We start from the raw sequence: 24,644 nt of genomic DNA on the forward strand, positions 1-24,644 counted from the left end.
CTCACCCCTGGGTACCTGTGCTGGGCAGGGTTAGAGAGGCCTGGATGGGGGAGCCATGGGCACTTAGCTGAGGGGCACCAACTCTTACTGGCACAGGGTCTCCTAGGATCTCTCCTCCTGCTTTGACCAGCTGGTTGCAGAGTCCAGAGACCACTGGATCAACCTCTGGGCTTCCCACCACCTCGTGGGGGCATGCTCTATGGAGTGTGTGGTGGGAGTGTGTGTGTGTGTGTGTGGGTGTGTGTGGGTGTGTGTGTGATGGGTAAACCTGGATCTGAGGTTCCAGGACTCAGATGCCCACTGAGTGGTCTTGGCCGCCTCTCCAAGGTCCATCGTGACCCCCCCTCCCCCGCTTTCCTTCCCATCCCTCCCTGTCCCCAATCTGCAAAGTACTGAGAAAATCATATTTATTAAGGACTTGACATACCCTATTTCCATATACTAAAGTCCCCATCAGCTATCAACCTGCCTCCCCCGGGGCTCAGGACCCAGAAACCAAACTGCTTCCTAGCATTGGTCCCTGGGTCGGCGTCTGGAGCTCCACACCTGCCTTCCCCACCTGCCCTGTGGTGGCTTTCTGGAGCAGGCAGAGGCTCTGGTGGTCTCAGCTGCTGACCTCACCAGTTATGGAAACCCAGCTGCATCAACCGTGGTCATTTCAGCCTTCATTAGGACAGAGTTCCCATCTTGGGGGTGCTCCCCCGGGGAGAGGGCATATGGTGGACACGCCTCCAGCAGGCGAGCCCGGCGCCGAGACCCCTGGGGTCTGGGGCCAAGGATCTCCAGGCACCTCTTGCCCACCAGGTAGGAGACCTCACCGAGGTTGAGGAGGATGCAGAGGACAGCCGTGGCCACCATGAAGTAGGTGAAGATCTTCTTCTCTGTGGGCCGGGAGATGTAGCAGTCCACGGTGTTGGGGCAGGGCGACTCGGAGCAGGCCACCACCCGCGGCATGTCGTAGTCCTTATAGAGGCGATGGAAGATGTAGAGGAAGCTCACGTCGACAGCTGCCTTGAAGAGGAGGCTCAGCAGGTAGGTCCACCAGAGCCCGCCCCGCTTCTTGTCCGGGTTGTCATACAGGGACGGCGCGTGGGGCCCGTGCTTCCGGCGGTGCTTCCGCTCCCGCTCCTGGCGGTAGGCCACGTGCATGACCACGAGGAGCGAGGGGCACGTGACCAGGATGAGCTGCAGGGCCCAGAGGCGCACGTGAGACACGGGGAAGAACTGGTCATAGCAGACGTTGGGGCAGCCCGGCTGCTTGGTGTTGCAGACGAAGTCCTTCTGCTCGTCGTCCCACACCTCCTCGGCCGCCACCACGTAGACCAGCACGCGGAAGATGAAGACCACGGACAGCCAGATGCGGCCCAGCGCCGTGGAGTACTTGTTGACCCCGCTCAGCACGTCCCTCAGGAACGCCCAATTCATGCTGACCCCGGCCTGGCTTCCCTGAGTGGACGATCTTGGCCCCTGGCGTCACAGGGCTGGAAGAACCTGGAAATGGGCACCTTCATTAAGGGCGTGATGGGCACATGATTTCACAACCATCGTGTTATCATGTCCACACTGGCCATGACTTGGTGGGGTAGGGATTGCCGTTGTCCTAGATTCAGAGGGAGGGAGCTAAAGCCCCGAGAGGCACCCGCCCAAGGCGGATGGCTGGAAGTGGTAGAGCTGGTCTTGAGCTTCCATCTTCCAGTTCCAAAGTCAGGACATATTTCATTCTATAGAGTAATAGGTGCACGTGAAGGGTAATCATCCTGTAATGATGTGCCTACCAACCTTGCTGACTCCAGCCTTCAGCTCTACGTGTCTACGTGTCACCTAACTTCTAAAGAAACAGTAAAAAAGTGTGGATTGGATGATCCACTGTTTGGCCAGCTGCCGGGCTGCCGGGCTGGACCGGGCAGGAGGGGAGGGATGTGTATCTGTTTTTTTTCTTTTTTTTGTCACACCATACAGCATGCAGAACTTCTCCAGTCAGGGACTGAACCCCTGCCCCCTGCAGTGGAAGTCTGGGGTCTTAACCTCTGGACCACCGGGGAAGTCTGAGGGAAACGTATCTTTACTCTTCAACTTTCTCCAAGTGAGCACCGGCCTGAGCCAGGCCCTGTGCAGACCTCAGATAATATCTACCCTCATCTTCTTTCTGGCTCCAGGACATCCCCCACCCGACATTCCCTTACAAAGCAAACAGGCTCTTTGGAATCACGGTGGCTTGGTATCATCCTGCCACCTCCTGTTTCGGCGCTGGGCCTGAGGGCTGACTGTCCTCACCCCAGTGGGTTCTCTGGAATTCTAACCATTCCAGCCTTTGGGAGGCATTGGGGAAGGGACAGAGGCAAGATTCTGGCATGGTCCTCCCCCCTCCATCTATCTACCTTTACTTTCAGAGACACCTTCCTTCTCCGTCGGCTTGCTGGCTGTTTGCTGCCCATGTGGGCCATTGTGTCATTCAGGCCATGTCCTGCGTGCTCCATCCTCCACACCCCTTAGCTGGAGTGCCATCTTGTCCTACTCTGCCTCTGGCCCCTGCCCTGCCCCGACTCAGGAATCAGCCATCTTCAGACCTGGTGCCTTTGGGACATTTTCTGAGCACCCTCCTCCATCTGTCCTGGCAGAGTGCCTCACGGGTACGTAAATGGTCTGTTTACCTGTTTTGCATGCCAGACTGGCAGCTGCTGGAGGGCAGCCTCTATATCTCATTCATCTCTGATTCCCTAGGACTCGGTACCGAGCCTGGACCAGGGAACACACAGTAGACATTTGTGTGTTCTGTGTGTGCTCAACCCAGTGAAACTTCCTCATCCCACCTCTTACTTTATCTCATCTCCAGTCGCCTGTCTTCCCTCTGGTCTGGCAGGACAGTCCTTCCCCTTCCTTCAGGCTTCCCTGGAGTTTCTCCAGAGATCCTGTCTGCCCCTACATCTCCCAAAGCCCAACCTACCACCCTCGGTCCCCTGGGATCCTCAGCCCACCTGGTCTCTGCCTCCCAGCTCAGTCTCCTGCCCGATTTGGTCCTCACCTTGCTTGGTTCTAGCAGCCGCTCTCCTGGCCCTGGGCTGGCGTGTCTGCCCGTCTGCCTGGGGACCTCCCGGAGGCAGCTTTTGTTCCTCACTCCCCTGCTGGGTGGGGCTTTCCGAACTAGTGAGCCAAACGGGAGTGACTGGGTGGGCAGGCAGACAGGTGGGCGGACTTCCCGGGCATGCGTTCAGGGCAAACACCTGTGGCTCTTCTCTGCTGGCCCACGCCTTCTCTGCAGCTCAGTGGGTATGGCTGGGTCTGGCTTGCCGTGCTGACAGGTATACAGGTGAAACTGCCTGAGCAGGCACCAGAGCCTGGTATGTTCATGCTTGGGCCCAGGTTAGCACCAAATGGCATTTTTCCTGCCCCTGCCTCCCACACCGTTGCCTAAATATCCCCATCCTCTTGTCCCTAGGCCTCTCTCCTACCCATTTCTCTGGAAGCCTGGTGGTGAGACCCTCAGCAGCTCACATCTATGGAAAGGGGCAATCTTGATTCAGCCCAGGATTGCACTGCCCCTCCTCCTGCTCCCTGCTTCTGGCAGGACGTATCTGAGTGGTGGTGAGACATGTGGGGGTGGGAGGGCCTACCCATCCACCCACCCTCCGTTCCTCTCGGTACGGCACCGCTGCCCAGGTGGAGACAAGGAATGCAGGTTGCAGCATGAAATTCTCCAGCTGGCATGGGACCAGGCACAGCCTCCCAGTCCACCCTCCATGGGCCTGGGCTTCGGGGAAATAAAAGCCTGACCCGGCAGGGGCTGCAGACAGGCCTTGAGCCTGGGATAGGGAAGGTTAATATGCAGCCAGGGAGGGGCTCCTCTGTCTCGTTTCCCACAAGCATTTATAGAGCACTTCCTAATACCAGTGATTAACATTTATGCGGCCTTTTACAGCCGGTTAACCTCATCTGAAGCCGGGAGCTCATCCCACCTCACAGCCATCCCACCGGCTCGATATTATTAACCCACTTTGGAGAGGAGCTGCAGTTGCTCTCCCAGAGTCCCAGTGGAACTTGGGTTCAAAGTCAAATGTTATGACTAGAAGTCCATGAACTTTCCCCTGAGACACACAACTGCTTATTCACTAAGCTTTATTCTCTTTGCAGACAACCCATGGGCCTAAAAACTGCAACTGGGGATAAAGGCTAGACTTGACCCAGAGCAAGGAGCATGACCCCCCAGGAGTGCTGGGGGTCCTCTTGCTGCTGCTGCTGCTGCTGCTAAGTCACGTCAGTCCTTACCTGGCTAGATCAAGTGCAGCCTGTGCAGGGGCCGAAAAGTTGATGAAAGGAGTCAATAAAGCTCACCAAGGTTGAAGGAGCAAAGGTCTCCTTGAATCAGTGAATGAACTGAATTTTATTAAGCCCTGACCGTGGACCCCACACTTTGGAGGCATGTGCGTGTATATTCTCTTATTAAAGCCCTCCTCACAGCGCCGGCTTTGCTCAGCAGGGCTCATCATCTCCATTGTACACAAAAGGAAACCGAGGTTCAGCTCCAGGTGGTAACTCGCGTAGGGTCACACAGCTGGTGCAGGTGGCAGGAACTTGGGGAGAAAGGATTTGAACCCAGGCCGCCTGACTCTCCCTCTTGTCTGCCCCTACTCTCAGCTCAGCACCCGCACCCCCAAGGCTGCACCTTGGCTCCTGGGTCCTTCCAACCCAGGCCTGATCAGGCAGCCCCTCACAGCATGGTTTTCTTCACGTGGTCTTGAGGGTGGTCTGGTAAGAGTGGAGGGGGAACATCTGAGTCCAGAAAGATGAGGTCGCCTGAGAGGAGATCGCCCTGTTTGGAAGAAGAGGTGACCCAGTCCAGGCGGTGGTCCAGGCTCTCAGACCGGGCTTTCCTGGCCTCCAGGCACTCCCGGCATCTCTTGCTCACCAGGTAGGCCAGCTCCACCAGGTTGAGGACGATGCAGACGAGGGCCGTGATCACCATGAAGAGAGTGAAGATGTTCTTTTCCTCGGGCTTGGAGATGAAGCAGTCCACCACGTTGGGACACGGGGCCACTTGGCACTTGACCACTCGGGGGAGGGTGTATCTGGGGTAGATGGAGTGGAACACGTAGAGGAAGGTGGCATCCACACCGGCCTTGAACACCAGGCTGCAGACGTATGTCCACCAGAGCCCTCCCCGCTTCTTACCGGGGTCCAGGTAGAGGCGCCCGCCGTCCTTCCCAATGGCCTCTTGGTGCTTCTTCTCCCGGGCCTGGCGGTAGGCCACGTGCATGACCACAAGCAGCGAGGGGCACGTGACCAGGATGAGCTGCAGGGCCCAGAGGCGCACGTGGGATACGGGGAAGAACTCGTCGAAGCACACGTTGGAGCAGCCCGGCTGGCGAGTGTCGCAGTCGAAGTCCTTGTGGTCATCACTCCACACTCGCTCGGCTGTCACCAGGTACACCAGCACGCGGAAGATGAAGACCAGGGACAGCCAGACACGCCCGAAGGCTGTGGAGTACTTGTTGGCCCCGCTCAGGAGCCCCTCGAAGATCCCCCAGTTCATGGTGGCCCCCGGTGTTGGTGGCTACTGCGGAGAGAGGATGATGGTCATTTCCCACGTTTAGAGAGCACTCCCTCTCCTGGTTTATAGAACCGGGTCATTAACTTTGATCCTCATGGCCATGGCAGAGCTGGGCTCTATCCTCGTCCCCTTTACAGACGGGGGAACCAAGGTTCAGAGGGGTTATGCAGGGTCACAGCTGATCAGGTGCAGAGGTGGGCCCGGAGCACAGGTAATTCAGCCCAGAACCAACTCTCCCCCATAAAAGTAAGCAAAGCCACCTGCTCCTCCCAGGGCTTAAGGGGGTGGCTAATGCTACCTTCCCTGTCTGTCCTAACCCTGACCCTTCCCCCTCCTCAGTGGTCCAGATTTTGGAATGACTTTTTTTTCCTTTCTGAACATGGCTCTCTCCCTTTAGGCAGCCTCCTCCCAAAGGGAACCTGTTCTGTGCCTTTTACTCGGCTTGGGAGATGGGGCTAAAGAGAAGGTTGGAACTTTGTCCCCAAACTCCCATCTGGTCTAACATTAGAAATATCCAGACAGTTGTCCTGCTCATGTGTGATGCATCTGAAGCAAGGCCAATGGCAAACCAGCTAAAAAAAAGGAGGGAACATTGATTCTCTTTGTATGTTAGGCTTCATAGAGGAGCCTCGTGTTCTTGTGCTTCCCAAACTGGCATTCCATGGAATGCTGCTCAGTGGCCTGGCAACAGAAGCCAGGAGAAGGATTCCATGTTTAAGAAAGGTAGGCAAGCACTGTGTTCAGTGCAAAGTTAAACAGGTCCCTTTGCTTGACCCTGTGAATACATTCACATTATGAATAAGGGGTCAGAATAGGTAGCACTGCACCAACTCTTCTGATCACAGAAACTTTTTTTTTGTCATCTTGTGGGACAGCCTTGTCAAGACACCAAAATGAGCAATGCCACTCTGGTCAGTTCTACTGGTGAGTTTGTGAACACATAGGAATCCAATTTATCTCCAATTAGGCAACGTGACTATGGTTCAGAGTGAGGAGTGCCTGTGTGTGCTCTTGGAAGCTCTGTCTGGTTCCTGGGGGGTCCACTGATGCATGCAGCATGGTCTTAGCCCCCTGGGCTCCCCAGAACCTCAGGGAGCCTGTCTGCACAGCCTCCCGCTTTAAGGGGTTCCTGCTGCCATTTCCAAGTCTGCTCCATATCGGAGGTCACCATGCTGTTCTCCCCTCCACGCCCCGCCCCCCAGATTATCTGAGCACTTGGCATGAATCAGTACAGCAACTGTACAAAAGGGTACAGGTTTTATTCCCCGTTTACAGATGCGGAAAGTGGAGCACAAAGAGCTTAGTCCATTTGCCCACAGTGACACAGATGGTAAGCAGCAGAGCTGGGATTGGAACCCAGGCAGGCTAGCTTCATGGACCACGCTCTGGGTCTGGGCCCCTTTCCTCAGGTTTTGGGAAGCTGCTTGCTGTGCGCAGTCCCTGCCCCAGCCCCGCAGATCCACAGGGAGGGAGGCTGGAGTGACTCTGCCCCCTACCCTGTCTGCTGTCCTGTCTATACCACCTACAACTTGAACATGGGGCCCCTGCTCTGAATCACCCGCCGGTCTCTGCTCAGTCCTGCCTGAGGTGGGCGGAACCCCTGGCAGCTTCTCAGGGAGCATCTGAGGAGGCTCCAGCCCAGGGGCTCCCTGCCCAGCCCAACCCAGAGAGGGGGCGGGGTTTCGCAGGCCCAGGCAGGGATGCCCCACCTGCTCAGCTCCTGGCCCCTCTGTGAGCCCCTCTCCCCTTCAGTCCCTGGCTCCTACCTCTGCTCACAGCTGAGGAGAAAGGGGGAGAACCCAGAGCAGGGGCGGGAGGCGCCCTTCCCTTCTCCACCGTCAGGATGGCCATGTGCCCCGGCCACTCCCCTGACTCGCAGTCAGCGAAGTCTTCCCACATCTGGGTGTGCCAGGTGTGCGGAGGGCACCTCTGGACACAGATGGCCTTTGGCCTTACCTGAGCGACTACTCCTCAGGGCTCTCTGGGCACCGGGTCCTGGCCGCCAGCACTCCAACTCGGCGGGCAGCCGGCACTCATGTCAGAACCAGGGAGGGTGTTTGGGAAAACCTAGGACAGAGCCCGCAGATTTCGGCAGGCAGCCTGGGTGTGCCTCGGGCCAGGAGGAGGAGCAGCTGGGCTGGGAACTGCCATTGGCTGGGCCCCAGCCTCCCAGGACTGCCTCTCCTGAGGCCCAGGAGACTTATGGTTGCCCTCCTTTTAGGGCACTGAGCCTAAAAATCCTGGCATCCTCTTGGGGAAAACCACAGGTCCACTCTAACCCCCGGCTTGTCTTCCCATCCCTGGCCTTGTGTGGGAGGAGCCAAGGCCTGTCTTCTCCAGAAATTCCTTCTGATTCTTCCTGGGACTCTGTGGGCTGCTCCAGACTCTCCTCCCTCTCCAGTTACTCTTCAGGGCCTTTCGTTCTCACGGCTTCAGTGACCTGTGGAACTGAGTCCGAAATTCTGTCTCCAGCCCACATGCTTTTGCCTATCTATAGCCCCCACCTGAATGCCTTTCCGTCATCTTTCTCCTTGCCTGGCCTACTCTTCCAAGAAGCTTTCCCCGATTGTGCAGCCCCAGATGGCTTAGGGCCTCATCTCAGGGCTTCCACGGCCCTGAGCTTTCACATTATCATCAGATGGCATTGAAATAGTTGAACTTGTTCCAGGTGGGACTCACCCGTTGAATGAACAAATCAGTCCTCACCAATAGACATTTTTTAGGGGCTTGTCGTTAGCAAGACGCAACACAGATCAGCCCCAGACCCTCAGGAACTCACCCACTTGGCCTTAATTACCAGCTGATAAGTCCAGCACCAGCTGCACAGCCTCTTACGACTGCACAGATGTCAGGGAACAGTCGCGAGGCCCAGGCTCCCACTGCTGCTGGAATCTAGTTCAGTCTTTGCACCCTGACACTGAGCGCATAAGGGCTTACACAGAAAATCAGCCTCTCCCCTACATACACAGCCCCATCTCTCCCCAAAATATGTACACCGAGCCCCTCCCCAACCCCTGAGCAGCTGCCTGTCCTTCACCCTCCACCCCGGCCCTGAGGAGCTACTCTCTACCCCATTCTTTAAATTCAAGAATCATTCCTGAGATTTGGCTCTGAGCCAGGCGCTGTGTTTGGAGCTAGGTTACACGGATAAAGAGAGGATTAGGAGCGGTTGGCAGGGTCTCCCTACTTGGGTGTGGGCTCAGTCTCTTCAGTCGTGTCTGACTCTTTGTGACCCCATGGACTGCAGCCCGCCAGGCTCTTCTGTCCATGGGACTCTCCAGGCAAGAACACTGGAGTGGGTTGCCACGCCCTCCTCCTCCAGGGGATCTTCCCAACCCAGGGACTGAACTAACGTCTCTTGTGTCTCCTGCGTTGGCAGGTGGGTTCTTTACCACTAGCACCCCCGGCACACAGATGGGCCCAGAGACACACAGGTATAAGGATGTGTGGAGCTCCAGTAGAAGGGACTTGGGGTGGGCAAGTCCTGTCCAGAGCAGGTGCCTCCCTGTCTAATGGGGCAGGCAGATGAAGGAAGTGCCTGACGGCAGGGGACATCTGCATCTGGGTCTCACTCCCCTACAGCTGGAGCTCAAGCACCACTACATATGGGTCCAGCCCTGGATCTCGAATCTCACAACCCTGGACTTGAATCTCACCTCTGGTGTATTCAGGTCTGTTTCTTGGGTGTACAATGAGACATCTTGTGCCCGTGAGGTGTGTCCTGTGAGGACAGCATGTGCAGTGCAGGGTGGTGGCTTTGTGGCTTGAATCCGGCCTGGCCGCTGCCTCTCCCTGCTGGGCATCAGTTCCCTGTCTGTGCAGTGCGACGGTAGCACTACCTACCTCAGAGGGTTGGCACGAGGATTAGCCCAGCCAACAGAGGCACAGTGCCAGACAGTGCCTGGCACAGAGGAGGCCTTTCCTGCCACTGCCTCTGGCGTGTGAGCTGCCTGCACACGCCTGGCATGTGGTGGGTCCCCATACGGCTTCCCCCCATCTTTCCCTGCTTCTAACCTCCTCTCCCTGAGATGAAGGAAGGCAGAGAAAGGATGGGAGACAGACGGCTCACCAGATAAAATCTCACGGGATGGATGATGTCTTTGGGACAAAAAGACAGAACCTGGGTCAGGCAGTGCCTGTTGGGGAGTGGGGAGGATAGGCAGGGCATTCCCTGGAGGGCTTCTCGTTGGTGCCTGGATGCAGCCTGTTGGGTTAGCTTCTAAGATGTTCTTTATCAGCAGGTCACTTGGGCCTGAATTCAATGGACGATGTGTCCGAGAGCCACAAACACTGCAGGTCCACAGCAAGTGTGGCACATCCCACACGCACACGCTCTTACACACAGGCCACACTGTGGGCCCAGTGCTACACATGCGTGGGGCAGTGCTGGCCCCTGGACGCCTAGTACGGGGCCTGTTAGGTACCATGTTAGGCCTCCGTTTATGTTTATGGAATGAATGATGTGTGAAGCGCATGCACTCTGCAGAGAGAGAGACACACACAACTACCCCCTCTGCATTCTTCCTCCAAGCTATCACCGTGTACAGGAGAGAGGAGACACGTGACTAGATTGGATATGACACTGTGATCAGAGCCAAAGAGACATGGAACAGAGAGGGAGTGTCAAGTTCTGCCAGAGGAAGACCCAGACAAGGTGACATGTAAGCTGGGTCTTGAAGGACGTGTAGGAATTCATCAAGAGGCAACAAGGAGGAAAGGCCTTTGAGGCAGAGGGCTTAGAGCCTGCAGTGAAAGATGATGGAAAAGCTTTGGAGAGTGGGTTGGAGGAGGGAGTGGTGGGTGTAAGGCGAGTGCAGAGAAAAAGAGAACGAGCAGGGCAGTCAGACAAGAAAAGGAAATTTATTAGAGGGAAGAGAGAGGGTGACTGGCTCTTAAGGAGAACCAGTGTCCTCCCTTTCTGACAGAGTCCTTAGACTCCACCCATGAAAAGCCCTCTGGAAGGATGTCACGTAGCCAGAGGTCTAGAATCTGGTGATCTCTCAGTTTTGAGAAGATAGGCGCCAGTGAGATAACAGGATGCCATTTGGGCAATTTGGTCAGTCTCAGATCACTGTGATTTATTCTTTGCTTGCTTGCGAAGTCGACATAACGAACCATCTTATCAATAAGACCCCATGTGGGCCCTATCAGTGGTGGCGCTAAAAAGCAAGGATGTTCTGGACCAAGAAAGATCTGAAACACTCTGCTAAGTGGTCTGGATTATCTCCTGTGCAGAGGGAGGCCTCAGGGAAGGAAGGAGGCTATGTGATCAGATGAGTATGGTCAGTTCTCATTCTCCATGGTAGTGATGTTCTGTAAGTCACTACAAACACTGAATTAGCAAATCCAGAGACTTCAGCAGGGGAAATGTAGGGGATGGTTCCTACGAGCCTCTGACCATGACATTTTTATCAACTGATCAATACATAACCATGTTTTATGTGTGTTTCTCTTGAAACATACCTTACTTATATACAGTGTGGAATCATTAATGTTGAACTCACAGCCAACAGCACTATACTCACTCCTGAACAAAGCTCATTCTTCTATCCTTTTTTTATTTTTGGCCTTGGCATGCAGGGTCTTAGTTCCCCAACCAGGGATTGAACCTGTGCCCCCTTGCAGCGGAAGCACAGTGTCTTAACCACTGGACCCAAATATCCCCAAACAAAACTCATCTAACACTGGTATTTTCTCCCCAAGGCCCGCCACAACCTTCCTGTGCTTGGGAATACCAGACAACTTCAGTGCCACACTTGGGGGCCAGTTTAAACAGCAGAATCACCTCCACAAGCCCCAAAATGTGAAAAAATAGCAACCAATTGACCTCCCATGGGACATTTGTTTACAGTATCAGCTGAAAGTGGAAGGCAAAGCATCTGCTTGTTCAGCCTCAGCTGGGACCTTGCACATCAGGCAACTCAAGCATTCCACTGCCCTGTGCCTGTCCACAGGTGACAGCGAAGGCATTGATTTTGGGGTTAAACAAGTAAATTTTAGTGACTCGATGAACTCACCCATATGGAATCTGTAAACAATGATGCTTGTATGTGTAGAAAGCTCCTTCTGTGCGAGAGAAGAGGCATGTGAGACCAGTTAAAAAAAACAGTTCACAGGAGGAGAGCAGGTTGTTGGAGGTGGGGAGGGGAAGATGATGGGGAGGTTCTTCCCAGATGTTCGGGAGTTAGTGGGTTCAGGGTTCCACGTGCTGGGTGTGGAGGGCGATCACGTGGACTGTTCATAGCCAGCAGCTGGCAGCAATAGCTGGGGAGGTACTTTGGGGGTTCCCAGCCCCAAGGAGGTGGTGGGAGCCACTGGAGTGGACCAGGTGGCTTTGGGAGAGTGTGTGGAGTGAGAAGAGATGATGGTCCAGGCAGAGCTTTCAGGAGCACTGATGTTTTAAGAAGCAGATCAGAAAGATGCTCTTGGAGGAGAAAGCACAGACAGGGCGGGCAGAGGAGGAAACCTAGTGTCAGAGAGGCTGGTCAGGTCCCTGGGGACTTTTGCTAGAGGGAATTCTGCAGAGTGATGGGGACGGAAGCCAGAGAGAAGTGGGTGGGGAAAGTGCAGACTGCACGTGTTCAGGAAGCTGGCAAGTTAGGGAGAAAGGCCGCGGGAATCAGGGCTGGAGAAGGGCTTGCTCCTTCTGGGGAGATGGGAACAGACGTGTCAAAGGAGCTGCTGCAGAGCCATTTGACCTGCAAATAGACCTGCCATCCTCTCCCCTCTGCACTCTGCTCTTTCTTGTTCCCTGGCTCCTTCTCTGCCCTCTGTGTTCCCCCAGTCCTTAGCCCAGGCACTCCCGACTCTTGTCATCACCTCTGACATGTTCTGGCTTGGACTGACCCCTCTGTTCTCCCAGTTAATGGGTGTAGGGTAGGTGAGAGCAGGAGTATTTTCCAGCGACCAGTTATCCCCCCAGGCTCCCTTCTGAATGCACAGGCACCAGGACCTGATACCCCACCAGTTACCTATTAAAACTGCTATTCCTAACAGTGAGCAGACTTTGGGTCCTGCAGTAACAAGCTAGGTTGGCCTGTGGGGCCAAGGTGGTGTCTTTTCACTTCCCACTCGGGAGGTGGGGAGGTTGGGTGATGGGGTAATAATATCACTTTCATCACTGCATGCCTCCTCTGTGCCAGAAACTGGGCCAAACGCTCTAAATGCATCAGGCGTGTAACACTGCCCACTCTTCCCTCACCCCTCTCTAATGTTGCCCACTTGCAGCAGTCATCTTTGGAAAATGCAAAACATGGAAAACAAGCCTTAAAAGGTTCCAGGTTTTTCCGAGTCTCCCCCCATTGTCTTGAAATAAAAAATGTCTTATTGCTGGACTTGCCTGCTGGTCCAGTGGTTACGAATATGCCTGCCAATACAGGGGACATGGGTTCAAGCCTGGTCTGGGGAGATCACACATGTGGTGGGGCAACCAAATCTATATTCTGTAACTACTGAAGCCCAAATACTCTAGAGCCTGTGCTCTGCAAAGAGAGAAGTCACCGAGATGAGAAGCCCGTGCAGCAACGAAGCCCAACCCAAAATAAATGAAAAATCTCCTGTTGGCTAATATGGCCTGTAAAGTCTTGAGCCATCTGGCCTCTGCCACCCTTTGTTTCCTTCTGTGTTTGTGCTTTAGCACTGTGGCCTTCTTTTAGTTCTTAGAATGGAGGAATCTCTTTGTAATCTCAGGGCCTTTGCACATACCTTAATGCTCTTTCTTCATTTTCTCTGAGGAAAGGTGCAGTGACCCACAACAGACTGAGCCCGACCTGCCTGTGAGTGTTTGAGGGTCTCCTGTGGAGGCATGGGTCAGCTGTCGCCTGCTGCAGGGCCAAGGGCACCGGCAGCAGCAGTCTTGGGAGGCTGGCATAAGTCCTCTTGGAGGTTGCCAACAGCCCTCCCATAGAGCCTGTAGGCATGAACCTGAGCAAACTCTGGAAGATAGAGAAGGACAGGGAATCCTGGTGCGCTGCAGTCCATGGGGTCGAAAAGAGTCTAAACAACAACAAAACAACAAGAGCTTGTAGACCCTAGGATTGGGTTGCCTCAGGCCAAACAACAAACAGGGAAGGAGTACAGCAGACAACTGTATTAAAAATTTACTGAGCATGGCCCAGTGCACCAGAGCGAGACCCAGTTTTCCCCTTAGTCAGTCCCTCCCATCTGGAAGCTTGCACAAGCCTCTTATCCTCATCCATCAGACAGAAGAAGCAAGAACTACAATCCACAGACTCCAGAATGAAAACTATAATCACAGAAAGCTAACCAAAATGATCACATGGACCACAGCCTTGTGCAACCCCATGAAGCTATGAGCCATGCCATGGATGGACGGGTCATAATGGAGAGTTCTCTGGAGAAGGGATGGCAAACCACTCCAGTATTCTTGCCTTGAGAGTCCCATGAACAGTATGAAAAGGCTAAAAGATATGACACTGGAAGATGAGCACCCCAGGTTGGTAGGTGTCCCATATGCTCCAGTGGAAGAACAGAGAAATAACTCCAGAAAGAATGAAGGGGCTGGGTCAAAGCACAAGGGATGTGCCTGGTGGTGAAAGGAAAGTCTGATGATGTAAAGAACAGTATTGCACGTGTGCTAAGTCACGTCAGTGGTGTCCGACTCTGCGATCGATGAACTGTAGCCCATCAGGCTCCTCTGTCCATGAGATTCTCCAGGCAAGAATACTGGAGTGGGTTTCCATGCCTTCCTCTGGGGGATCTTCCTGACCTAGGGATTGAAATCGCCTCTCCTGTGGTTCCTGCATTGTAGCCAGATTCCTTACCACTGAACCAAGAGGGATGCCCAAATACCTTTAGTTTCTCTGTAAGAGGAAGCCAATATTCAGTAATTAATGTTTCGGTATCTTATTTGGAAATGACCCAGCTATTCAATAAACTTTCCTCACTTAATTTAGTATAACTCTAGAATTTCAAGTTACAACAATCTGGAGAGAATATTTTAGACATATTTCTAAAGCAAAATCATTCTTAACAGTTTATCTGAAAGCTTCCTGATTTACATTTTCTTTCCTTAAAAGTTTCTTTATATGGAATTGGGCCACCACTGGTGGGAGCTTTCAGTTTCAGTCAGTTCAGTCACTCAGTCATGTCTGAGTCTTTGTGACCCCACTGACTGCAGCACGCCAGGCTTCCCTGTCCGTCACCAAATCCCGGAGCTTACTCAAACTCATGTCCATTGAGTCAGTGATACCATCCAACTATCTCATCCTCTGTCATCCCCTTCTCCTCCCACCTTCAATCTTTCCCAGCATCAGGGTCTTTTCAAATGAGTCAGTTCTTCCCATCAGGTGGCCAAAGTATTGGAGTTTCAGCTTCAGCATCAGTCCTTCCAATGAATAGTCAGGATTGATTTCCTTTATTCAGTCGTGATTGATTTCCTGGACTGGTTGGATCTCTTTGCAGTCCAAGGGACTCTCAAGAGTCTTCTCCAACACCACAGTTCAAAAGCATCCATTCTTCAGTGCTCAGCTTTCTTTATAGGCCAACTCTCACATCCATACATGACTACTGGAAAAACCATAGCTCTGACCAGATGGACCTTTGTTGGCAAAGTAATATCTCTGCTTTTTCATATGCTGTCTAGGAGCAAGCGTCTTTTAATTTCATGGCTGCAGTCACCATCTGCAGAAAAATAAAGTCTGTCACTGTTTCCATTGTTTCTCCATCTATTTGCCATGAAGTGATGGGACCAGATGCCATGATCTTAGTTTTCTGAATGCTGAGTTTTAAGCCAATTTTTTCACTCTCCTCTTTCAGTTTCATCAAGAGGCTCTTTAGTTCTTTGCTTTCTGCCATAAGGGTGGTGTCATCTGCATATCTGAAGTTACTGATATTTCTCCCAGCAATCTTAATTCCAGCTTGTGCTTCATCCAGCCTGGCATTTAGCATGATGTACTCTGCATATAAGTTAAATAAGCAGGGTGACAATATACAGCCTTGATGTACTCCTTTCCCTATTTGGAACCAGTCCGATGTTCCATGTCCAGCTCTAACTGTTGCTTCTTGACCTGCATACAGATTTCTCAGGAGGCAGGTCAGGTGGTCTGGTATTCCATCTCTTGAAGAATTTTCCACAGTTTGTTGTGATGCACACAGTCAAAGGCTTTGGCATAGTCACTAAAGAAAAAGTAGATGTTTTTTCTTGAAGAAGGCAATGGCACCCCACTCCAGTACTCTTGTCTGGAAAATCCCATGGACGGAGGAGCCTGGAAGGCTGCAGTCCATGTGGTCACTGAGGGTCAGACACGACTGAGCAACTTCACTTTCACTTTCCACTTTCATGCATTGGAGAAGGAAATGGCAACCCACTCCAGTATTCTTGCTTGGAGAATCCCAGAGACGGGGGAGCCTGGTGGGCTACTGTCTATGGGGTCGCACAGAGTCGGACGCGACTGAAGTGACTTAGCAGTAGCAGCAGATGTTTCTCTGGAACTTTCTTGCTTTTTCGATGATCCAGTGGATGTTGGCAATTTGATCTCTGGTTCCTCTGCCTTTTCTAAATCCAGCTTGAACATCTGGAATTTCATGGTTCACATACTATTGAAGCCTGCCTTGGAGAATTTTGAGCATTACTTTGCTAGCATGTGAGATGAGTGCAATTGTGCAGTAGTTTGAACATTCTTTGGCATTGCCTTTCTTTGGGATTGGAGTGAAAACTGACCTTTTCCAGTCCTGTGGCCACTCCTAAGTTTTCCAGATTTGCTGGCATATTGAGTGCAGCACTTTCACAGCATCATCTTTTAGGATTTGAAATAGCTCAACTGGAATTCCATCACCTCCACTAGCTTTGTTTGTAGTGATGCTTTCTAAGGCTCATTTGACTTCACATTCCAGGATGTCTGGCTCTAGGTGAGTGACCACACCATCGTGATTGTCTGGGTCATGAAGATCTTTTTTGTATCATTCTTCTGTGTATTTTTGCCACCTCTTCTTAATATCTTCTGCTTTCTGTTAGGTTCATACCATTTCTGCTCTTTATTGTGCCCATCTTTGCATGAACTGTTCCCTTGATATCTCTAATTTTCTTGAAGAGATCTCTAGTCTTTCCCATTATATTGTTTTCCTCTATTTCTTTGCATTGATCACTGAGGAAGGCTTTCTTACCTCTCCTTGCTATTCTTTGGAACTCTGCATTCAAATGGGTATATCTCTCCTGTTCTCCTTTGCCTTTAGCTTCTCTTCTTTTCTGAGCTATTTGTAAGGCATCTTCAGACAACCATTTTGCCTTTTTGCAGTTCTTTTTCTTGGGGATGATCTTGATCACTGCCTCCTGTACAATGTCGTGAACCTCTGTCCATAGTTCTTCAGGGACTCTGTGTATCAGATCTAATCCCTTGAATCTATTTGTCACTTCCACTGTATAATCAAAAGGTATTTGATTTAGGTCATACCTGAGTGGTCTAGTGGTTTTGCCAACTTTCTTCAATTTAAGTCTGAATTTGGCAACAAGGAGTTCATGTTCTGAGCCACAGTCAGCTCCAGGTCGTGTTTTTGCTGACTGTATAGAGCTTCTCCATCTTTAGCTGCAAAGAATATAATCAATCTGATTATCACCATCTGGTGATGTCCATGTGTAGAGTCTTCTCTTGTGTTGTTGGAAGAGGGTTTTTGTTACGACCAGTGTGTTCTCTTGGCAAAACTCTGTTAGCCTTTGCCCTGCTTCATTTTATACTCCAAGGCCAAGTTTGCCTGTTATTCCCAGTATCACTTGACTTCCTACTTTTGTATTCTAGTCTCCTATAATGAAAAGGACATCTTTTTTGGATGTTAGTTTCACTGATTCCTAAAATGTCGATGTTCACTCTTGCCATCTCCTGTTTGACCACTTCCAATTTGCCTTGATTCATGGACCTAACATTCCAGGTTCCTATGCAATATTGCTCTTTACATCATCAGACCTTGCTTCTATCACCAGTCACATCCACAACTGGGTGTTGTTTTTGCTTTGGCTCTGTCTCTTTATTCTTTCTGGAGTTATTTCTCCACTAATCTCAAATAGCATATTGGGCACCTACCAACCTGGAGAGTTCCTCTTTCAGTGTCCTATCTTTTTGCCTTTTCATACTGTTCATGGGGTTCTCAAGGCAAGAATACTGAAGTGGTTTAGCATTCCCTTCTCCAGGGGACCACGTTTTGTCAGAACTCTCCACCATGACCTGTCCATCTTGGGTGGCCCTACACTGCATGGCTCATAGTTTCATTGAGTTAGACAAGGCTGTGGTCCATGTGATCAGTTTGGTTAGTTCTCTGTGATTGTGGTTTTCAGTCGTCTGTCCTCTGATGGATAAGGATAAGAAGCTTATGGAAGCTTTCTGAGGGGAGAGATAGACTGAGGGGGAAACTGGGTCTTGTTCTGATAGGTGGGGCCAGTAAATCTTTAATCCAATTTTCTGTTGATGGGAGGGGCTGTGTTCTCTCCCTGTTGTTTGACCTGAGGCCAAACTATGGTGGAGGTAATGAAGATAATGGTGACCCCCTTCAAAAACCAAGTGACCTCCTTCACTTAGCTTGCTGATATGTTACAAAGAATGTATACTGAAGTTCAAGCACTAGTCCACCATCTTGGACTGATTTGCTTCTAATTAATCCATTTCATGTCCTCAGGCTACCTCATTCCTTCAAAGTTTGTGCCCTGCCCCTTCCCTCCTATTTCATCCCCCACCCCCAGATTTTACTCCCATACTCTTAATGGAAGCAGAAGGGTGATGTCCATCTTATGTAACTGCTTCAAGGCTGAGCAGGGGTGTCAACTCTGCCTGTCAGGGAGTAAAAATCTCTGGACTGTGATCTAAGGGCCCCAAGGGCAGGACAGTTTCTGATTTTAGTCAGTTTGGGCTGGAATCCTTGCATAACCATCACCTTGATGAGGAGCTATTGTAACTGCTTCTATGCCTTCCTATGAATCGTTTTGATAATGAAGGGCTTCTCTGGTGGCTCAGATGGTAAAGAATCTGCCCATGATGCTAGAGACCTGGGTTTGATACCTGGGTTGGGAAGATCCCCTGGAGAAAGGAATGGCAACCCACTCCAGTATTCTTGACTGGAGAATTCCATGGACAGACAAGCAAGCTACAGGCCATGAGATCCCAGTCAAACATGACTGAGTGATTAACACTCATTTTCCTTGATAATGAAACACTTTTTGTAACAGCATCAGAGTACAAAAAGGTATGGTTAAATATCTGATTAATTGATAAAGAAACTTGGTTACAGTAGCCAGAATTATGAATGATCACATTTAACATACAAAATAATTCTAGCTAAATGTTTCTCTTTAAGACAACTTGGGGGCCATCTAATGTGTCCCAAAGCTAGCTGGAAATGAAAAGAACTTTGATTAAAATTTGATATTAGGAAGCTTGTCAAAAAGTTTTAAAACACTTGATTAAGATCATCAGTCACTGTGAGACAATACACATTCCTTAACCAAAGTAACCATAGATCTCAAAAGTAAATAATACAAATCACTTAAAGGCAAAGAAACTCACATGATCTGTCATCAAAAGCAGTGTTTCAAGAATACTTGAGGGAGAAACCAAATCCAGTCTTGTTCTAGTCCATTTCTAACAAAAAATCCATTTATCCAACTAAACTGGTCCAATCTCAGAGAATCCTGATCATACATAATTCAATATCTGATTTCTTACATCTTCTACTAAAAAACACATATCTTACTTTTCTTAGAAGTTTTTCGTTTTTCTTTCTTTCTTTTTTTTACGTTGAGTTACTTTTCTTGTTGACAAATCTGTAAAAGATGGAATAAGGTCTTATTTGACCTCTAATATACCTGGGTACAACAATAATACTATACTTAACATTGGTAACTCTAAGGACATTTCTATATTAATCAAACCAACAAGTTTAAGCCACTTAATAGTAGATATCAATTCCGTACTGAATATTTCCCAGACCACGGGTCCTAAAATTTATCTTGGCCAATTTTCTATAGATTTAATTTTAAGTGCTTACTTTCAAGTCAATTAAAATAGTCCATTTACAAATTAACTTTTACATAAAGACTGAATGAGAAATCTCAATTTTTCCCTCTTAAGTTCAAAAGGCTTTTCCCCATTCCCCACTCTATTTATTTTGTCCTCCCGAGGGCCTGGGCACAGGGAGAGAAATACCAATTGCTTTTCATGGGGGCATAGTTGAAGATCTCCTAGTCTTGTAAAAATACCCTGAAGGGGTGGTGGCTTCAAGATGGAACAAATCTTACCCATAACAAGGCTGGTCAAAGAGGGAAAATCCCAACCACGTTTTTATCACAGGCAGAGCCTGAAGCAACACTAATCTTTACCACCGTCATTATAAGTACTGACATATACATCAACAAACAAACATTAATATCAAGTATTAATCTGATACTGAATATTTCCCAGTTCACATGAACCTGAAATCCTTTAGCTTAATTTCTCTTGCACTTAGAATTGTTTGATTTTTAAGTGCCTACCTCCCAGTGGTAAAGAATCTGCCTGCCAATGCAGGAAACTCAAGAGAGACAGGTTCGATCCCTGGGTCAGGAAGATCCCCCGGAGAAGGGAATGGCAGCCCACTCCAGTATTCTTGCCTGGAGAGCTCCATGGACAGAGGAGCCTGGCGGGCTACAGCCCATGGGGTCCCATATAATTGGACACAACTGAGCACCTAAACATGCATGTACTTTTCTTTAAGCCAATTAAATAGAGCTCATTTACAAATTAATCTCAGAAGCAATAAAAAGAGACAAAGATACATACTGAGATATACATATATCCAAATAGACACAACAAGAGATTTCATAACTTTGTTTTCCAAACTTAGTCATGAATCAGATATCATAATATAAAACACTAGTTTAAAAAAACACTAGTTTAAAAATAACAGTTGGAATAAGCAAAAATTTTAAGGCTTCTTTTCCTGTTTTTTTTTTCTTGTTTTTCTCATTTTTAGGAATTAAAGATGGTTTAGATAAATGTCCCTGAGATCCATGGTCTCAAGGCACAAGGAGAGAAAAGCATCTTCTCCTAGTAGGACAATTTCATAAAAATTTTAACCAATTTTCTCGGGAGTCTAAAGAATATTGTGAAAAAAAAATAAAGAATATTGTGGCAATACAGTTAAAAAAAAAATCATCTTTTTCTGTGGTCATAGTTTCACAGTCCAAATTTAGACCAGACAGTGCTCAAATTGGCCCTGATAACAAGAGCAGACTTGTCCCAGCAGGGATTTTTCCTCTGGGGAGGTGGGGTCTTGGTATGATCAGCCCCAGACTGTTAATTATAGAAGAATCCTGAACCTTAGGGAACTTCAGTCGATTTTCTCATCTTGTGGCAATAAAGATCTAATTGTAAGAGGGTCATTTTTAGGCCTCTTTTTTGGGCATTGGATCATAGCTGTATGTCCACCTGTCACTTAAAATGTTTCCAAAGGGCTTCTCATGCTGGGAGTGGGAGCTTAGAGGAAGTGCTCCCCGTTTCAGCTCAGGCAATTTATACCAGATGTCAGTGTGCTCAAACCAAAAGAGCCAAACCAAGCCAACCAAACCAAAGCAGAACCTCGCCAGCTGGAAGTCACACTAGAAATAAAATGGATGGCAAAGAGATGTCTGGAAGTCAAAAGCCAAATGGCACAAACGCCCTCAAATGTGACTTCCCAGTCCCACTAGACATGCAACTTGTCCAACGCGCACCTTGCAAATGGAGTTGCCTTTCACAGGGAGAACTCCCCAAATTGGAATCAAAGTTTCCCCAAACAGGCAAGGTCAAGGAGGCCCTGGTATGCACTCCAGGGGACTTACCAAATTGCTGGCGGGTGTGTTGCGAGGTACCAAATGCCCTCTTTCTGATCCTCCAAAAGTAACGTCTTCTTGGAGTGGAAGTCTGGGGCAATGCAGAGAAGGGAAAACGAAGGTGTCCTCAAGACAAAGAAAGCCCGGGCAGCTGCTAGGGCAACCTCTGCCCTGTTCTCCACGGCAGCCTCGAGTTCCGCAGCCAAGGTGGTGGACGGGGTGTGACCAAGGCCCAACCCTACAGCAGGGGAACCCTGACGATCTGACCTCAGAGAAATCCTCCAACCTTCTACTCCCCCGGAGGAAGCTGGTGCAGAGAGAAATCCCCAAGCATCCAATCAAGCTGAGTGGCCCTGAGGGGCCGCCTGCCAATGGTCAGATCCAGGACGAGCCCCCAGGTTTGTTGCCAAAATCTTGGCTTTCTGTGCCAAGTCAAACAGAAACACAGAAACAGAGTAATGGAGGAGAAGTAGGACTGGCTTTATTTGCCAGGCAAAGGGGAACAGAGCAGGCTGTATCTCAAGAGCCGAGCCGGATGTTGTAAAGAACAATGTTGCATAGGAACCTGGAAAGTTAGATACACGAATCAAGGTAAATTGGATGTGGTCAAGCAGGAGATGGTAAGAGTGAACACTGACATTTTATGAGTGTGTTACCTTTTGCACATTTACATTTTATGAAACAGTGAACTAAAATGGAAGGGGAATGGGTGAATTTAATTCACGTGATCCTTTTATCTACTACTGTGGGCAAGAATCCCTTGGAAGAAATAGAGTAGCCCTCATAGTTAACAAAAGAGTCTGAAATGCAGTACTTGGGTGTGATCTCAAAAAAGACAGAATGATCTCTTTTTGTTTTCAAGGTAAATCATTCAGTATCACAGTAATCCAAGTCTATGCCTCAACCACTAATGCTGAAGAAGCTGAAGTTGAATGGTTCTATGAAGACCTATAAGAATTTCTAGAACACACAAAAAAGTTGTCCTTTTCATCATAGAGGACTGGAATGTAAAAGTAGGAAATCAAGAGATACCTGGAGTAACAGGCAAGTTTGGTTTTGGAGTACAAAATGAAGCAGGGCAAAGGATAACAGAGTTTTGCCAAGAGAACACACTGGTCATAGCAAACACCCTCTTCCAACAACACAAGAGATGACTCTACACATGGACATCACCAGATGGTCAACACCGAAATCAGACTGATTATATTCTTTGCAGCTAAAGATGGAGAAGCTCTATATAGTCAGCAAAAACAAGACCTGGAGCTGACTGTGGCTCAGAACATGAACTCCTCATTGAAAAATTCAGACTTAAATTGAAGAAAGTAGGGAAAACCACTGGAGCATTCAGGCATGACCTAAATTAAATTCCCTTTTGATTATACAGTGGAAGTGACCAATAGATTTAAGGGATCAGATCAAGTAGACAGAGTGCCTGAAGAACTATGGATGGAGGTTCATAATATTGTACAGGAGGCAGTGACCAAAACCATTCCAAAGGAAAAAAAAATGCAAGAAGGCAAAATGATTGTCTGAGGAGACTTTAAAATAGCTGAGAAAAGAAGTGAAAGGCAAAGGAAAAAGACATACCCAACAGAATGCAGAGTTCCAAAGAATAACAAGGAGAGATAAGAAAGACTTCTTAAGAGAACAATGCAAAGAAATAGAGGAAAACAATAGAATGGGAAAGACTAGAGATCTCTTCAAGAAAATTGGAGATACCAAGGGAACACTTCATGCAAAAATATGGGCAAAGACCTAACAAAAGCAGATGAGATTAGGAAGAGGTGGTAAGAATACACAGAACAACTATACAAAAAAGGTTTTAATGACCCAGATAATGCTGATGGTGTGGGCACTCAACCAGAGCCAGACATCCTGGAGTGTGAAGTCAAGTGGGCCTTAGGAAGCATTACTAAGAACAAAGCTAGTGGAGGTGATGGAATGCCAGTTGACCTATTTCAAATCCTAAACGATCATGCTGTTAAAGTGCTGGACTCAATATGTCAGCAAATTTGGAAAACTCAGAACATTTTGGACTGGAAAAGGTCAGCTTTCATTCTAATCCCAAAGAAAGGCAATGTCAAAGAATGTCAAACGACTGCACAGTTGTGTTCATTTCACATGCTAGCAAGGTAATGCTCAAAATCCTTCAATCTGGGCTTCAGCAGTACGTGAACTGAGAAGTTCCACATGTACAAGCTGGTTTTAGGAAAGGCAAAGGAACCAGAGATCAAATTACCAACATCTGTTGAATCATAGAGAAAGCAAGAGAGTTCCAGAAAAACATCTACTTCTGCTTAATTTCGACTATGCTAAAGCCTTTGACTGTGTGGGTCGCAACATGCCACACCACCTGAGCTGCCTCCTGAGAGGCCCGCATGCGGGTCAAAAAGCAACAGTTAGAACCAGACATGGAACAACGGACTGGTTCAATATTGGGAAAGGAGTACATCAAGGCTGTATACTGTCCCCCTGTGTATTTAACTTCTATGTGGAGTACATCATGTGAAATGCTAGGCTGGATGGACCTCAAGCTGGAATCAAGATTGCTGAGAGAAATACCAACAACTTCAGATATACAAGGAAACCATTCTAATGGTAGAATGTGAAGAGGAACTAAAGAGTCTCTTGATGAAAGTGAAAGAGGAGAGTGAAAAAGCTGGCTTAAAACTCAACATTCAAAAAACTAAGATCATAGCATCTGATCCCATCACTTCATGGCAAATAGATGGGGGAAATGTGGAAAGAATGACAGATTTTTATTTTCTTGGGCTCCAAAATCACTGGGGATGGTGACTGCAGCCCTGAAATTAAAAGACGCTTGCTCCTTAGAAGAAAAGCCATGTCAAACCTAGACACTATCTTAAAAAGCAGAAACATCATCACTTTGCTGACAAAGGTCCATATAGTCAAAGTGAAAGTGAAGTTGCTCAGTCATGTCCGACTCTTTGCGACCCCATGGACTGTAGCCTACCAGGCTCCTCTGTCCATGGGATTTTCCAGGCAATAGTACTGGAGTGCATTGCCATTTCCTTCTCCAGGGGATCTTCCCAAGCCAGGGATCAAACTTGGGTCTCCCACATTGTAGACAGACGCTTAACCGTCTGAGCCACCAGTGAAGTCCATATAGTCAAAACTATGGTTTTTCCAGTAGTCATGTTCAGATGTGAGAGTTGGACCATAAAGAAGGCTGAGTGCTGAAGAACTGATGCTTTTGAATTGTGGTGCTTGATTCTTGAGAGTCCCTAGCAGAGCAAGGAGATCAAACCAGTCAATCTTAAAGGAAATGAACCCTGAATATTCACTAGA

At 49.1% G+C, this 24,644-nt stretch overlaps 2 protein-coding genes and 1 long non-coding RNA gene across 8 annotated transcripts; 1 reads left to right on the plus strand and 2 right to left on the minus strand.

Moving 5' to 3' along the window:
• Positions 1 to 390: 390 nt before the first annotated feature.
• On the minus strand, positions 391 to 4,348 carry GJB4 (gap junction protein beta 4). 2 transcript variants are annotated; one of them, XM_027537921.1, is made up of 2 exons: positions 4,264 to 4,348; positions 391 to 1,491 (listed from the first exon to the last, which is right to left on the minus strand). In XM_027537921.1, exon 2 carries the CDS (start codon positions 1,423 to 1,425, stop codon positions 625 to 627), a length of 801 nt encoding a protein of 266 aa, XP_027393722.1. In that variant the 5' UTR covers positions 1,426 to 1,491; positions 4,264 to 4,348; the 3' UTR covers positions 391 to 624. The 2 variants fall into 2 exon arrangements, with proteins under 2 accessions (XP_027393722.1, XP_027393721.1); XM_027537920.1 differs by lacking the exon at positions 4,264 to 4,348 and adding an exon at positions 3,023 to 3,438.
• On the plus strand, positions 1,438 to 4,214 carry LOC113890170. Its single transcript, XR_003510437.1, has 3 exons — positions 1,438 to 2,630; positions 3,437 to 3,582; positions 4,129 to 4,214. It is a non-coding gene; the product is annotated as an uncharacterized LOC113890170 (long non-coding RNA).
• Positions 4,349 to 4,359: 11 nt separating the features above from the next.
• Positions 4,360 to 21,695, minus strand: GJB5 (gap junction protein beta 5). Of its 5 annotated transcripts, XM_027537916.1 has the most exons (3): positions 21,345 to 21,695; positions 19,241 to 19,310; positions 4,360 to 5,551 (listed from the first exon to the last, which is right to left on the minus strand). In XM_027537916.1, the coding sequence occupies exon 3, from the start codon at positions 5,525 to 5,527 to the stop codon at positions 4,706 to 4,708; it is 822 nt and encodes a 273-aa protein (XP_027393717.1). In that variant the 5' UTR covers positions 5,528 to 5,551; positions 19,241 to 19,310; positions 21,345 to 21,695; the 3' UTR covers positions 4,360 to 4,705. The 5 variants fall into 5 exon arrangements, with proteins under 5 accessions (XP_027393717.1, XP_027393719.1, XP_027393716.1 ...); XM_027537918.1 differs by lacking the exon at positions 19,241 to 19,310 and having other exon boundaries at positions 4,360 to 5,548; XM_027537915.1 differs by lacking the exon at positions 19,241 to 19,310 and having other exon boundaries at positions 21,345 to 21,693.
• Positions 21,696 to 24,644: the final 2,949 nt, after the last annotated feature.

This window comes from Bos indicus x Bos taurus, chromosome 3 (assembly GCF_003369695.1).
Source record: "Bos indicus x Bos taurus breed Angus x Brahman F1 hybrid chromosome 3, Bos_hybrid_MaternalHap_v2.0, whole genome shotgun sequence".
Taxonomy (NCBI): Eukaryota; Metazoa; Chordata; class Mammalia; order Artiodactyla; family Bovidae; genus Bos; species Bos indicus x Bos taurus.